The sequence below is a fragment of the Scyliorhinus canicula genome, chromosome 10 (assembly GCF_902713615.1).
Source record: "Scyliorhinus canicula chromosome 10, sScyCan1.1, whole genome shotgun sequence".
In the NCBI taxonomy this organism is placed as follows: Eukaryota; Metazoa; Chordata; class Chondrichthyes; order Carcharhiniformes; family Scyliorhinidae; genus Scyliorhinus; species Scyliorhinus canicula.
In genome coordinates this window covers 121855582-121872473 of record NC_052155.1, presented here as the reverse complement: position 1 = coordinate 121872473, position 16892 = coordinate 121855582, and the positions used below count along the sequence as shown (strand labels likewise).

The 16892-nt window shown below is 49.9% G+C and overlaps 1 protein-coding gene across 1 annotated transcript in view; it reads right to left on the bottom strand.

Moving 5' to 3' along the window:
* Window positions 1-16892, bottom strand: part of pkia (cAMP-dependent protein kinase inhibitor alpha) — a 164507-nt gene that overhangs the window by 88195 nt on the left and 59420 nt on the right. The window contains exon 2 of the mRNA XM_038809666.1: window positions 6569-6746. Within this exon, the coding sequence (XP_038665594.1) occupies window positions 6569-6685 (117 nt within the window). The 5' untranslated portion in view covers window positions 6686-6746. The remainder of the gene's footprint in view (window positions 1-6568; window positions 6747-16892) is intronic.

Here is a 16892-nt window from a genome sequence, read left to right as displayed (position 1 = left end):
TCTGCCTCAACTGACCCTGTGGCTTGTTTATTTATGCCCTTCTTAAAAGTCTGTACTGCCCGTTCACCCAGGACATTTGAAGAAGGGTGGTAAGGGGTGGTCCGAATGTGTTTCACCCAATTTGCCTGCATGAACTTTGAGAATTCCTTGCTGATGAAAGAGGTGCCATTATCAGTGACGGGCAGCTCTGGGATACCATGGACAGTGAACGACTGGTGTAGCTTCTCTATGGTGGTCCGTGAAGTGGTGGATAGCACCTGGTAAACATCCATCCATTTTGAGTGGCCGTCGATGAGTAGTAGATACATTGAACCTAAGAAAGGCCAGGCGAAATTGGTGTGTAACCCAACTTGGTCACTCCCAAGGGTGAAGTGAGGTTGATGGCGGGAGCTATTAATGCCTTTGGCCTCACCAACCTTTCGATGTCACCATCGAGCCCCGGCCACCACATATAACTCCTGGCAACCTTCTTCATTTTGGACACCCCCAGAATCCCTCAGGTTTACGTCAACAGACAGTGTGAATTAGCAAAGAAAGATAGGGGCGGTATGGTGGTGAGCATTGCTGCCCCACAGCGCCAGGGACCTGGGTTCAATTCTAACCTTGGGTGGCTGTCCATTGTGCAGGCCCTGCCTATGGCTTTCCTGCCTTACCTTGGGACCAGTACAACGGCTCCCCCCAGGGGAATGCCATTTTGAACACTAAGCTCCTGTAGCTTGGTTGTGAAAACTCGCAGACCCAGGGCATCCGCATGTGCAATCAATTGGGACACCCTGTGGGTCTCTTGAGGGTTATTACACCGGCTAACCTGTCTTTACCAATATGGCAGCATCCATAATGTAAGCACAGATCAGGTGAGTGGTATGGCGTCAGGAGTTCAAATATTCTGCTTCACAAATTTTGGCTTTTAAGTGCATTTTGAACTTATTCCGCCTGTTCAAACCCCACTGGAAATCAAAACTGACAGCACTGTTTTATTTTATTTGGGCCTAAGCTATGCATTGGAGTTACTCCAGAGTCTGCCTCAGATTTTCACCACGATGAAATTGAAACACAAATGGTAGAAGTGGCCGAAAGTTGAAACTCCCACACCCATTTCTGTCAGAGCATCGACAAGGGCAGTTCACGTTTTCACATGCACAGTTCATAGAGCCAGCTGGCCATTTAGATCATCATTTGCCTTCACTGAAGTGGGATTTTGCTAGGCTAGCAATGTGAAATCTAGAGTGTGCAGATTTGACCTGCTAAGTGCAGGTCGAAACGTTGTGGACTCATTTGTCAAGCTAGGACACCCCTTCTGAGGGGTAAGATACCTCTTTTTGCTCCTGAGACACATTTGGGGGAGACATTTGGTAGCGGTCAGGTGCCCTTTCATGGCGGTGAGGTAAGGCAATAATGTGAGTAAAAAGTGCATATGTTCAATAACTGTCAAGCTCATTAGAACTGTCAAAACTGTCCAAAGCGCCTGTTAAAGGACCTGTAAAAACTGTAAAATCATGGTGCAGTGTTTGCACTGCTGCCTCATTGTGTTGAGGACCCAGGTTCGATCCCGGCCCTGGGTAACTGTCTGTATGGAGTTTGCACATTCTCCCCTTGTCTGGGTGAATCTCACTCCAACAACCCAAATAAATGCAGTATAGGTGGATTGGCAATGCTAAGTTGCCACTTAATCGAAAAAAAAAAGAATTGGGTACTTTAAATTTTAAAAAACCTGTCAAAATCACCTGTCAAAGGGAGCACTCAAGATGTCATGGTATTTAAAAGTCCTACCTTTTAAATCCATGAAACCATTGTCTGCAGTGTTAAAACATATAGTACCTTAGAATTCCTACAATGCAGAAGAAGGCCATTCAGCCCATTGAGTCTGCAGCAGCTCTCTGAAAGAGCACCCTATCTAGGCCCTATCCCCATAACCTAACCTGCACATCCCTGGACACTAAGGGACAATTTAGCATGACCAATCCACCAAACCTGCAAATCTTTGTGATTGTGGGAGGAAACTGGGAGGACCCGGAGGAAACCCACGCTGATATGGGGAGAATGTACAAACTCCACAAAGACAGTCACCCAAGGTTGGAATTGAACCCGGGTCCCTGGCGCTGTGAGGCAGTAGTGCTAACCACTGTGCTGCCCCTATCTTTCCTTACTAATTCACACTCATTGACATACGCCTGTGGGATTCTATTATTGGATTAATGCTACAACACTGAAGGGGCAGAACGGTAGCATTGTGGATAGCGCAATTGCTTCACAGCTCCAGGGTCCTAGGTTCGATTCCGGCTTGGGTCACTGTCTGTGCGGAGACGGCACATCCTCCCCGTGTGTGCGTGGGTTTCCTCCGGGTGCTCCGGGTTCCTCCCACAGTCCAAAGATGTGCAGGTTAGGTAGACTGGCCATGATAAATTGCCCTTAGTGTCCAAAATTGCCCTTAGTGTTGGGTGGGGTTACTGGGTTATGGGGATATGGTGGAGGTGTTGACCTTGGGTATGGTGCTCTTTCCAAGAGCCGGTGCAGACTCATTGGGTCGAATGGCCTCCTTCTACACTGTCAATTCTATGATAATCCATGGGGTCACAGTAGGGTTCCTGCGGCCTCCCTGATTGAAAGCTACAAGTGTTTATAGACACCTTGACGAGAGACTATAAGTACCAACACTTATTATAAACGATTGTGTGCTTCAATGAAATGTTGTTGTTATAAGGTTTTATGTAGTTGAAAGAATGTAAATGTCGCAAATGGATTTTTATGAATGAGTCTGGTTTTTTTTCAATTAGTGAAGCCTGCAATAAACACAAAACTTTATTTTATAGAATGTAATTTCATCTAATCTCTGAATGGGCCTGAAGGTCTGCCAACTGGGTAAGTTAGCATGGTAGGTGTAAGAGAAAAAGGAGGGGTTGGGTGGAGAGTCATGTGTAGGCACGAGCTGGTACAAAGTTAGCAAAGGGACTATAGGCCATGGTGAGGGGTTAGTACAGGGCATAAGATGGCAGAGAGAGCGTATAGGTCCATGAGGGTGAGTAGAGGGGCATAGGTTGACATGGAGGCTATGAGGGGTCATGGTGAGTACAGGGCATGAGGTGTCATTGCTTGGCAAAGATGGGCCATGGGAATTGGGTGAGGTGAAGGCTGCAGGAGTGTTTTATGATTTTTCTTTTTCAACATTTTTGGGCATTGTGCCAGAGTGCTGAGGTTGACCTTCCATCCAGCTCGCCTTTGCACCTGGCAGTCTCCTCACTTCTTCCCGGGTTGCCTTCTCCAACATTTATCCTAGCCCACCCCATCGGACTGAAAACCCAATGTCTGCACAGACATTTTAAAGGTTGGGTTTGCAGAGCCTGGGATTTTCCTGACTGCACATCCAACGTGGGAAGTGAAAATCCAGGGGCTGGTTTCTCCGCAGTCCCGCGCCAAAATTGTGTTTGGCGCGGGGGCGGAGAATCAATTTTTACACGAGAATCTGGCCTGGCGCTGTTCCCGGGGACTGGAGAATTGCCAGCGCATGATTTACGCAGCGCGGCTGGGGGGCCATTGCCAGAGGCTCTTCCAGCGATGGTCTGGTCCCGACCAGCCGAATTCCCGATGTCGTGGTTCTAACTACGTTTGGCCGGTTGGGACTCTCGCACGGCGGCTGCGGACTTAGTCCGCGGCCGCCTTGGTGGGGGGGGGGCGAGGGGATCAAGAACCGGGGGAGGGGGGGGGGGGCGCCTTATAGGCGGCTGGGGCAGCAATCAGATGGGTTAGATGCAGTGGCGTGGGGCAGATCGTTGGAACCTTGGGCGCGATTCTCCCAAAACGGGAGAAATCGTAAGGCTGGCGTCAAACCCGGGCGGGTTTGACGCCAGCGCGCCCCTTCCCGACCGGGAACCGATTCTGGTCCCCGGTCGGGGCTAGCAGCCCGACGCCGTAAGCTCCGGTATCACGGGCTTAACGAATTTCGTTAAGCCCGCTTGCCGGAGTTAGCGCCGGATGACGCGTCATATGACGTCAGCCGCGCATGCGCGGATTGGAAGACTCCAACCCGCGCATGCGCGGATGACGTCATCGCGTATTTGCGCGAAACCCGCGCATGCGCGGGCCGGGATGCCCCTCAGCCGCCCCGCGAATGGATACTGCGGGGCGGCGGAAGGAGAAATAGTGCGCGGGCATCGGGCCCGCTGCCCGCGATCGGTGCCCACCGATCGCGGGCCCATGGCACCCTTGGCACGGCCGTGGTACTGCCGTGCCAATCGGTGCCATGGTTATAAAAAGCGAGTTGTTCCCGCCGTTTTTACGAACGGCCAGACGAGGTGTGTTTGCCGTTCTTAAAAACAGCGTAAAGAGCTGGGACTTCGGCCCATCTATCAGCTGTGAATCGCTGCCGGCCGTAAAAAAACGGCGGCAGCGATTCGTGTCGGGAGTTGGGCGGGGGGGGGGGGGGGGGGGGGGGGGGAGAATAGCGGGAGGGCGGGAAAAATGTCGGGAAGGCCCTCCCGCTATTCTCCGACCCGTCGTGGGGGGCGGAGAATCGGGCCCCTTGTTCGTTGGTCCAGGTCCGCCGGCTGAGTCCGCCATCGCGTTTGGCTCAGCCGCTGGAGGCCGCCGCCGTGTGCATGCGCGGACTCGGAACCAGAAGTGTGGGGGCCTGTATCTGCAGCTAAAGCTGAGAGAGCACTCAGGGGCCCTGCCAGCCCTCTGCAGGTAGGTGAATAGCTCTTAATTTTTTAAGGAACGTCTGCCGTGAAACGCCAGCATTTGTAGACCAGCGTGGACACATAGCCCCATTTTTGGAGAATCCAGCCCCAGGTCTCTGTATCATTCCAAAGAATGGGCCGAAGTTACCCCTACCCACTCAAGTGTTGTGTCCTATTCATAGCACAACCTTTAAAATTGAGTAAAAGGTTAGAAAAATGTTAAAATAAATAAGGGCAAATGAAATAGTGTCAGCAAGATCAGTCATGTACAGAACTGAGAAAGAAAATGGGTAATAACTAGTGTAAGTGTCGAGTCATAAATTCTTGCAGTGCAAGAAATAAGCAATGAATTAAGTTGTAATTTTAAAATACTGAGTGAAAGAAAATTAGAAATGATTTTGAGGCCTGACACCACAATGGAATGGGGTAGTAGTGTCCCAAAAATGATGGGGAATGACATACTACTCAGAATGACCTTCTCCATCTTCCCATGTCCTCCTCGTGGGTGGTAGAGCATCAACCAAACAATACCCAATTAGTGGCTCCAAAACAAGCCTAGCAGGCCGATCAACATTTTAGCACAATCGTTAGTGGAACATGCACTGTGCATGTATTCTCCAATATCAGGCAGTGAGCCAGGCCAAAGTTTTACTGCTTCTCCAGACTTAACAAACAACTAGAGCAGCTGCTTTTCCAGGCCCTGTCCGAGAATGGTTGCCCCCATCACACTATTTACTCATCCCCCTTCAGGAAGATGGCATTATCACTTGATGCTGCTAATCAAGGCTTTCCAGAATATTGTGCAAGAGCCCGGTGCCAGGGACGATCATGGGCATGGAAGACATTTTTGGCAACCCCTAAGGGGTGAAGCTATGACTGGATCTTCTCAGACCCATGTTCATAATAGCTACTAGTCACTTACATCACCTTGATGAATGTAATTATTTCTTCTCATGTTCAGTATTTCATTCTTTCAGTTTACCTTTTACCAGCCGCCCTCCACCAAAAAATTTAACTGTTGAAAGGTTACACCAGGAATCAAATCAAGAACCTACTGAAATCCAAAACGTGTCAGGAATTGTTTGCTGAATTAGTGACAATGTCTGACAGTTCAAACTTGATAAAACTCCTCTTTTAATTCCTGCCTCCACCCCCCTGCAAATAAATGCAATGAAAGCAAGGAATAAAACTGGAATTCTGTATTTTTTTAAAAATTAATTCAAGGGACGTGGGCCTCTTTGGTTAGGCTAGGATTTTTATCGCTCATCCTCAGTTGCCCTTGAGAAGGTGGTTGCGAGCTTGCTTCTTGAACTGCTGCAATCCATATGGTGTAGGTACACCCACAGAGTTCCACGGATTTGACCCAGCAACACTGAAAATCTCTAAGTGAGGATGGTGAGTGGCTCTGAGGGGCACTTCCAGGTGGCAGTGTTCCCATGCACCTGCTGCCCTTGTTCTTCTAGATGGCAGAGGTCGCAGGCGTGAAAGGTGCTGCCTGCCTCAGTGAGTTCCTGTAGTGCATCTGATGGTACATACGGCTGCTACCATACATCGGTGGTGGAGGTAGTGAATGTTTGTGGGTGGGGTGTCAATCAAATGGGCTGCTTTGTCCTGGGTGGTGTCAAGCCTCTTGAGTGTTGTTGGAGCTGCACTCATCCAGACAAGTGGCGAGTATTCCCTTGCACTCCTGACTTGTCCCTTGTAGGTGGTGGGCGGGACTTGAGGAGTCAGGAGCTGAGTTAATCGCCGCAGAATTCCTAGCTTCTATAATATTTTGCTTTTGTTTCAGTGTAAGAATGGGTCCAGCTACCTCCGATAATTGCTCCTAAATGATATTCTGCTACTTGAAACAGGAAGTAAGCTGATGTATCCCTTAGTAAAGTGTTACTTCTTACCTTCTCAATATAATTAAACAGACAGCAATAGAATATTTTCTTCTGTTCCTTTAAGTTTCTTGACCCTCCTTGAGCCGTCAAGGACATGCATTGACTTGCTGATGATTCACTTGGCATCACGGCAACTCAACAATATTCAATTTCAGTTGCAGTAACCTTTGGCCTGCTTCCCGTATCACTATAAAAAAATACAAGCTGGCACTTCAGAAAGATATTCTGACCCATGTTGTTTCTGACATCCAATTTTAGTTCAGTTTACACTCTATAAGATATCATTAAGCCACCCAAATGTTTTCAATCAAGAAAAATCCAGTGCAGAGTTACTTCTGCAAGCTGAAATATTCAGAAATCACAAGTATCTGCGCCACCTATGGATTTGGTCATTAAATCTGTGCAACGTTTAAAAAAATCCTTTATTAAAAGGACAGCAACTTATCTCCTCAAATATTGCTTGGCTTTTAGAGTAGAAGTTCAGTTTGCATGCACACTAGGATGTCTAAAATAAATGCTTTATAAATTGGCTGTAATGGCAAACGTCCCAAGGCAACATTTTCACACTGAGTGAGAGTTTCTGGCCCCCCTGCAGCTTATTTACCAGCGGCGGAGGCGGCCGCCATTGGCTAGCGGCAGGATCTTCTGTTCCCGCTGCTGTCTATGGGGTGGTGCTTGCCCCACACCCTCTGTTGCTGAGGAACGCGCTATGGGAGTTGCCATCAGCGAAGGTCCCACCAGCAGAAAGGGCTGAAAAATTTCAACATTTAAAAATCCTGCTCTCTCTCTCTCTGGATACAGAGAGAGAGAGAGAGAGAGAGATGGGGATGGCAGGCTGGGTGTTCACAAGGTAGCAATTCAATTAATGTCAACGGAAATCATATATTAGGTAATTTATTGCCAAACCCCCATATTGCACTTGTTCAGAGAGTGGTAATTTCCCCACAGGAACATGGGATTAAAGGTATAGAGCATCATATATTTTGAGACAAAAAAAATGAGCATATTTTGATAATAAAAATGTTCTGTAAAGTGATTCTGGCTGGACCCCAATTATTGGTATATAGTGTGGAATTTCCCTCTCCTGAGACTGAGTGAAGTGGCAGGTGGGAAATGTGACGTGCGGGTTGCCACACTAGATTGTCTGCTTTTTGACTTGCTATGTATGTGTAAACATGCAGCATGTCGTATCCTGTGGTGGGGCAGGCTGGGATTCGTCCACCTAGCTGTTACCTCATCGGCTCATATTTCTAGGTGTTATATTGAAACGGCACCCATGCACGCATTCACTTTCCGCAACCCTGGACTTGTGATGAGTGATGACCGCCAGAAGAGACAAGTGCTATGACCCAAAGTTCAGAGACAAGGCACTGGTGGCTCACCTCCAGGCAATTGAGGACTGACAGAGATTCTTTACCCCTGTGATGGGAGCCAGAGGTTCACCAATCTCACCACCGAGGCTTGGGAGGAGGCCGACAGGGCTGTCAGCACCGGAGGGGGACCACTAGCCAGTGCAGAGAAAGAGGGAATGATCTCATCTGCTCTACCAGGGAAGTTAAACTTCTCCTCAGTCTTCACTTACACTCTTAAATTGCCCTAGACATTTGCAGGGTTATGGTCCACAGGGATCTTGCATACTACCAACAAAGGGACTTCATCACTGACTCTCTCTCTCTAACACACCCATTTACATCTTCACCTCTTGTCGCATCCAGCACAAGTCGTGTCTTCAACCCTTACATAGGTCCTCTCAAAACACACAGAAGACGAGCAAGCTTATCATTTGTTTTGGCATCTGTCCTGCTCAGTCTGTCCATCTGTCATTATGTGAGGAAAATATCACCCATCGACAACAGGGAGAGATCCTAGACTAGAGGAGGAGGGATGCCAGAGATCAGACCTCTCACCCGCTTTGAGAAGCAGGCAGCGGAGCTGGCAGGTGAGTCTGTGCCCATGCCTGTGCCTAAGGTGAGCTCAGTGTTCCCTACAGGCCAGTGTGGCCTCATCCACTAGTCTTCGCCTATTTGCTGTGAGTGCTCTTTAAGCTAAGTTACTATCCAGCCAATCACTAATCTTCTTTTCTCTCGATTCCAGGTACGAGCAAGTAAATGAGAGACAATGACAGCCAGCCCCATCCTCCAGATCATCTCAGATGAGGCTCCTGAGAATCCACTGGATGTAAGGCCATCATAGCGTTCACCTGCATCTTCCATCAGCGCAGAGACACACAGCTCAGTGGGAGAACAGTTTTAGAGCAGGCTCGGGGTCACCAACAGGTGAGCACAGCCCAGATTCTGACCCACAGAAAGTGGTGGCAGTAACAGCCAAGATCACCAACACTCAAGAGGCCCAGCTCCTGTGGAGTCTATGTCCAACAATGAGACTGTGGAACTAGCCCTCAGAGCTCCAAAAACAGGGAGCGGCAGAGCAGGCAGGATTGTTGGAGGCCATCCCCAGATTAGAATGAAGGATGGAGGAATTGGTCTCCGTTCAGTCTGATGTCATTGTGCTAACATGCCAGCATACTGAGGCCACCATTGGAACATGATGTGGAGATGCCGGCGTTGGACTGGGGTGAGCACAGTAAGAAGTCTTACAACACCAGGTTAAAGTCCAACAGGTTTGATTCAAACACGAGCTTTCGGAGCGCAGCTCCTTCCTCAGGTGGAACAAGCCTTGGTCAAGCAGATATGCACTAGGAGATGCACACCGTCGCTTCAGCCTTGGGAACGTTTTAGTAGGAGCTTGGCGAGAGGGGCATGGTACACTTTGACCTCTCTTGAGGAGCCCCTTCTCCTCAACGAGTCGGCAAATGGGCCCTCAGGAAATTACCTGGTAGAGGAGTATCAGTCTCCACCGAGGGACAATCCACTCAGCACTCCTTTGGGCTGTCCAGCTCCTCAGGCCGAAGAGGGTCTACCTGCACCACAGCAGGAGACCCAATGCAGCCCAGGGTTTTCCAGATGTCGGCCCTCCAGAGGATGCAAGCCATTGTCATCACAGACAACAGGGATTAGCAGTAAACAGGCTGCCTCCACCTCCGCTGCAGATATTGTGGATACACCAAGACGTAGCAGCGGGGTAAGAAAAATTTAAGTTTTGCAAGCACAAAGGTAGCTTTGGTGTTCACTATCTGTAGACACTTTGCATGCCTGTAAATATATTGGGCTGGATTTTCCAATTCTGGGGCTATGTCCCCATGCCGGCATGGAACGGTGGTGTTTTATGCCAGCAAAACTGAAGCAAAATGGCCACCCATTCCCCGTTTTGCTGGGGGCTAGCAGCGAGGCAGCGTAGAGTACCCAGCTCTAGCTGCCGATATGCCCCAGAGAGTTGCCGGGTCCGTGGCCGCGCAGGTCCACGGCTGCGGCTTGCAGCGATTGTGCCGCGCTTCATGGCGGAGGCCGCTCGCGTACCCGGCCCGCGAAATAGCACGCGCCTTCGGTCAGCTCGCGCACCCTGGGCCGCCCCACCACAGTGCCCCCAGCCCCGAATAGTGTCCCCCCCTAGCCGCGGATCGGCCCTCCCCTGACTGTGGAGGCACTGGACTGAGTTATCAGCCGCCACGCTGAGTTCCCTACGGATGAGATCACACGTGTCCCACGGTGCGTTGGGAACTCGGCCGGTCGGCAGCGGAGCATCGGGGGCGGCATCGATATGTGCGCGGCGTACCCGGAGAGTACGCTGCTTTGGAGGGGGCGGCGCATCGAGAAAGCGGCGCTGCCCCCGATATCGTCGGGAATTTGGATTGAGAACAACTAAGGGAGAACCATGATACAGACGGATTTGCTGATCCAGAGACGGCAATTTCAGGCGACTCAACATGCCCTGTTCAGAATGCCAAGAAAGGCACAGCAATGAGCTATGGATTTGAGACAGTGGCAGGAAAACAATAAAGCAAAGACACAGTGGAGTCTGAGGAGAAATGGTGACATGACTGGGTGATGGGAGGAGCAGAAGAGAAGGATCCCAAAGAGGGTAAGGATAAACAAAACGAAAGGGAGATTCAGACTGAATATGCAAATTAAATATGTTTTAGTCATACGTTAGGAGAGCACAGTGTCCTTGTGTTCCTACGTTACAGCATAGGGAGAGAAAATAGATTTGCATTCGCATTTCCCTAGCTGGAGTAGTTCTTAATGTCGGCTGAGTGGCAACATGAGACACTCCCAGCAGGAAAGAAAAGGGAAAGCTTGATGATGAGTCACAGGCTACTTTCATGAACCAACTCGTTAAAAAGTAGCTTTGCATGAGCTTGCCTTTGCATGAAGTAGTCTGAAGAAAAAGATTTGAAGAAAAATACATATATTACTGAGCATTTGCTGTATTGAACTGAACTGTAAATAAACTAAATCTTCTGGGAGGTATGTTGCAATTTCCCCAGCTTTGGTGGTGGGGGGGACCTTTGCTGCCTCTGGTGAAGTTTCCCAGGGTGGCCTGGGAAGCAGATAACCTTACTACACAGGGGCAGACAGGCCATTTAAAAAGTAAGGCCCCAGTTAAGGGAGAGTTTACTGTTTCCCAGCTCACCGGGGGGGGGGGGGGGGGGGGTGGCACCCTGTGACAGTCTGGGGTCCCATCGGAGGGAGAGGCTCCATCCCCTAATGAGCCGCGGTACGAAAGGAAACTCCCGCTACCCCAGGGACCCAACTGCGAGGGGAAGCATGTTGCTCTCCCTTCCTGGAATATTGAATTACTTTGCAACTTCGTGCAAGCCTCCATTTTGAGGTGAGCCACCAACCCACCTGCTTCAGCAGCACACACCTCTCACAATGTCAGCTGAGACTCCGGATGTGCTGGCCCTGTGATCAATGGGCCAGCAGCATCGGAAGCTGAACTGACTGGGAAGATACTGAGCTGGCTCCCAACAAGTGCCTGTTCAGGAGCCACATTCAGTCCGGATCCTAAAGTCCAAGGGGAAAATCCTGTCCAATAAATCACAATATTAACACTGTTTGGAAGTAGAAAAGATAATTAACACAGGAGTTTATTTTAAATCTTCCCCTTGCAAAAGTTCACTGTCACACCTCCCCCTCCCGGTAAATGCTCAACTGCTATCTGCTCTGCAACAGTTAATGTTTCTCTGTTATCCAGCAGCTGCAGGCCAAATTCCAACAGGACGAGCCAGATATATATTTTGCTCTACCCTTCATACAGAAATCTGAAATTGCTCCAGTTGAGAACTGACACTGCTGAGAGAGAGCCGTAAATGGAACTTGAAGTACTGACTCCGCAGAGTCAAAGGTCAAATGCTGGATTTCGGAGCCAGCCAATAATACAGCACTGTAAATCTGGTGTTAATTGAAAATCCATTCCTGCCACAGCCAATTTTCATTTCAGAAAATCAGCGTTAATGGGGTATTAAGAGAAAATGGGCTTCATAGTCTTATTGCCTGGTATAAATTTCAGAGAGCTATTGCTGGATGGCTGAATCAGCCTGCCTGAAAAAAGCAGTAGACCTCTTTCACATATAAATCGGAGTCCTAATGATATGGTCAGGTTCCTGATTGTAATTTTACCTCTCCATTCACCTGAGGAAGGAGCAGTGCTCCAAAAGCTCGTGTTTGAAACAAACCTGTTAGACTTTAACCTGGTGTTGTAAGACTTCTTACTGTGCTCACCCCAGTCCAACGCCGGCATCTCCACATCGTAATTTTAAGGGGCATGGATAAAGATTGCGATTTGGCGGTGGATTTGGTGGAGCGCCTGGTGGGAATTGGGCGGCTGCAGGGCTAAAGGTGGAGGGGAGCTCGCTTGTGCTGTCATTGAACTGGGTGGGGCTGGGTGTCCAGCTGCCGGTACTACAGGAGAGGCAGGGCATGGCCTGATTGACTCTGCTCCTGTGTTTGGGACTATATGCTGCTCCTGCCACGCAGGTTGCTGGTATTTGTAGTTTTTCTTTTGTATTTAACTTTGTTATTTTATACTGAGGAATTGTTAATGAACAAATGATCTAAAGATTGCGACTGAACATGACCCCCTTGTGTCCTGGTGTCCAATCAAGAAACAGACAGGAAGTTATTAAAAATCTAGACGCGATTTAGTGGACATGTTGCGCTTAATCGTGAGTGTGACGAGGCCTTTATATCGCAGAGAATTCCGGTGAAGGTGATGTGCTGAGCGAACACACATCAGGTGGCTCTCCTCCAGACCAGAACTAAATAGCCAATTTTGCTATAAAATTCGAACTCAAATTGACCTCAAGGGCAATAAGAAAGCAACCATACACAAATGCCAGCAAGCGGGAGCTCGATGGGTCGAAGGGATAGCAGAAGAGGCAGAAAGGGCCACGAGCAGCAGGCGGACAAGACGGCGGACCCACGAGGCAAAGGGGTGCGGCCACTCAGGACAGAAGGAGACCAACGACCCGAGCATCAAGCTCCCCCCACCCCCCAAACACCTGGAGACGGATGGAAGAACTTCCACATGAAGGGGCTGACCGCCATGAAGGCGATCGAAATCCAGATAGCGGTCAAGGTGACAGTGGCAGAGGCGATGGCCACCATGCAAAAGACAATCAAACGGCTGGGGAAGAACATGGAGGCACAGGAGAGGTCGATCCTCGTCCTGGAGAAGGCCTCGACGGACCAGAGCGACAGGATCGTTACCCTGGAAGCAGAAGTGGAAAGGTTGGTGGCGGCCCAAGGGAACATAAAGGGGAAAGTTGAGGACCAAGAAAACAGGTCCCGACGGCAGAATATTCGGATCGTGGGCGTGCCAGAATGCATTGAGACCCGATGGGCTATTTCACCCAAATGCTGGGTAACCTAGTCGGGAGAGACAGCTTCCCCAACCCCCAGAGGAAAACAAATGAGGACACACCCAAGGGAAAGAAGCAGAGGGGGAAGGAAAGAGGACGGAACCCAGTGGAATCACAGAACGAAACGTGGGGGAAAAAAAGGAGGAGGGGAGGGGTCATGCAGCCTCCCCCCCCCCCCCCCACCTTACAAAGACAACAACTAAAAACCGTGACAGAAAGGAGCGGAACACAGAATGAGACGCCCAGAGCAGAGGTCAGCACTGAGAGGGAAAACAAAACTACCAACGGGGGTAAGGCAGACGGGGGGACCATGTAACAACCTCTGTAAATAAGAAACAACTTTATATGGAAATATCAGGTACACCATAGATTGAGCTGTTACTCTGTAAAAACTGGAAAATACTAATAAAAATATATTTTTAAAAACTAAATCGTGGTAGAGGCCAAAACCGATAACTGGGCTGGGGGCAGGAGGGGGAATGCGTGGCTCAACGCCTGCTGGTCCACCATGCCAACCGCTGGATTGTGTGGTCCTATTCTGGGGGCAACACCTGCCCTTGCCCACCTGCCCCACCGACCGTAACTCCTAATGCCCATGAAGGCCTCTGGCTGTGCAGCTGAAGGCTATTGCAAATTAAAAATTGGCAGTCATCGTTAAGTGAGCACTTCACATATCCCAAGTGGATCCCCGTGGGTAGGCATGCCATGTAGCATGTGGGAATTATTGCCCAGCATCCCAATAAGACTGTGATGCCTGAACACTGCAGGAGGCAACACCAGGGCCGCAGCGACCAATGTCCGAGCACCAGAGGCTGGCTCCCAGTACTGGGAACATTTCCGCAACAAGAGGGTGGGTGAGTGCACTGGAGAGGGAACCAGCGCCCGGTCCAGGTAACGTTACGTGTGGGTGTATGGGGTACAAGGTGTGGGGGTCGGTGAGCAGGGCCAGGGGGGGCCAGGAGGGGGGGAGCAATGGGGGGACTGGAGGGTCTTGGGGCAGAAGACACTCCTCGTCCTCAGTCTTATACCCTCTCCCAATTCCTTACAGACATTTCACGGGATGGATGATATCTTGGACCCCACTGAAGCTGTCCGAGTGGTGCTGCTGGCAGGCCAGGCGGCCAGATGCTGGAGGAGGTGGTGGACGCAACATCTACAAATGCTCGAGGCGGCAGTCCAGGATGTAGCTATTTTGGCCCCGCCCCATACCCTGAGGACCCGCCGTCCATCAGTCCAAGGAGGGACCCAGAGGGGGAGGCCCGCAATGGCCCAAGGTGCATAGGCATCACTAGTCTTTTGTGATGTTGAGATGCCAGCGTTGGCTGGGGTGAGCACAGTAAGAAGACTTACAACACCAGGTTAAAGTCCAACAGATTTGTTTCAAAGCTAGTGATTTGAAACAAACCTGTTGGACTTTAACCTGGTGTTGTAAGACTTCTTACTAGTCTTTCGAACAGATGACGGACAGCGTGTTCCGCAGGATGCACCACCTCAACAAGCGGGAGGTGCAGCATCTGTGCCACGTCGTGGTGGACGTGCCACCAAGGACAGAGGTGGATATCCATTCCCAGCGGCCATCAAGGTATCACAACCCTGAACTTCTACGCCTCGGGATCATTCCAAGGCTCGAGCAGGCATCCCACAGACTACAGGCCACAAGTGCATCTGTGAAGTCATGGATGCCCTGTTTGCCTGGCTTTGACCTGGACCAAGCCCAACAGGATTCCTGGGCAGCTGGTTTCTCTGCCATTGGATCCTCACCTCTGTTCAGTACGCCAGCCTTTACGTTAGTCACAAATCTGTCCTCGGGCACCCCTGCGATCTCCAGGGCCCTTCCTCATAGGGGGTGTGGATTCTGATGTATGGCACTCCCCTCCCCCCCCCCCCCCTGTCCAGTTAGGCCCTCCTGCTATAGGTCAACTTTTCCTATGGGGACCCAGAGAGGGCATCATTACCGCACATGTCATTCATGGTGGGGGAGGGGGTTGGGGAGACAGCCCGTATGTGGGGGCAATGGGGAGTATTGGGGGGGGGGGGGGAGAGGTTGTGATGGCAACCCTGCTGGATGTGGGTGGGCCGGGGCATAGTGCTGGCAGGGGCGGTGCCAGGCGCATACTCATGCAGCGGGGTTGGGGACCCAGGGCTGGGATTCGAACCCGGGTCCTCAGTGCCGTAGTCTGAGTGCTAACCACTGCGCCAACGTGCCTCCCCGCCCTGTATTTATTTTAAGGAGTTAGCAGGAATAGGAATCTTCTGGTTCCACAAAGGCACTGCCTGCTTCTGAATGCCCAGCCTCACCCTGTTTCGAACTCTGCTGGTACCCAGCTGACCGACTCATCTGAGGCTAAAAAACTGACTCACCTGAGTTAGAACTGTTGTAGTGTATCGTTAAGGTAGAAGCACAACAGTGGAAAAAAGTGTTTGGCAGAGCGAGAGTTAATGTGGGACTGGAGAACAGTCCACCCACGGTGTGATGTAGAGAGTCACATGATAGTAGACTGTAGAAAGGAGCTTACATAGTTATGGATTAACAATAAATGGTTTATGTTTAACCATACAAGCCTCTGAATCTCTCCATGAAACACCAAATATTTACAACAATAAGCAATAGGACACCTGTACAGAGCCCACACCTCGACTTCCAAATTCAAATGAGGTCGGGGGCTTCAAAATTGCTGCCTTGAGAATGATGTTCCGGCATTCCTGACTTCATCGCTCCTGCCTTCCCATCTAGCTGTTACTGAAATAAGCCTCAACCATTTTAACTTGCAAGATGTTCCTGCTGTTTGCCACTCTTATTGATGACACTCTGTGCCCTAAATTTGTCTTTTACAAAATCAAACCTGTGCCCTCTTTTCCTGGCATCAAATATTGTTTTAGATTTATTTCATTGCACTAACCTCCAAAAGATAACCCAGTTGAGATTCCTTTTTGTGAAGATGAAGACACTTCTTCTTTGTGTGACAGTCTGCACTCTGCAGTGGAATGAACAGTGAGGCTGAATATACGATAGTTACTGATGTTCATTTCTCATTATCGGAATAGATTCTTGTTATCAGTAGTACCGGAAATTGTGAAGGAAATACCACTTCAGTATTCCCAGACATCACATTTGTTTTATATTGATTAGACTAACAAACACTGCTCACAAGGATTTATAGTAAACAAGGAAATGGCATGTGGTCTGAGTGATGAGTTAAAAGAATTTGGAATGTCAGTATCAATTAGGACCCACCAGGCCCAGTGAGAATGACTTTGCTTCCTTGGACCCATCAGTGTATATGCAGGCTTCCATCAGAGTATCTGCAGGCACCCATCAGAGTATCTGCAGGCACCCATCACAGTATCTGCAGGCACCCATCACAGTATCTGCAGGTACCCATCACAGTATCTGCAGGCACCCATCACAGTATCCGCAGGAGCCCATCAGAGTATCTGCAGGCACCCATCAGAGTATCTGCAAGCGCCCATCACAGTATCTGCAGGCACCCATCACAGTATCTGCAGGCACCCATCACAGTATCTGCCGGCTTCCAGCAGAGTATCTGCAGGCGCCCATCACAGTATCTGCAG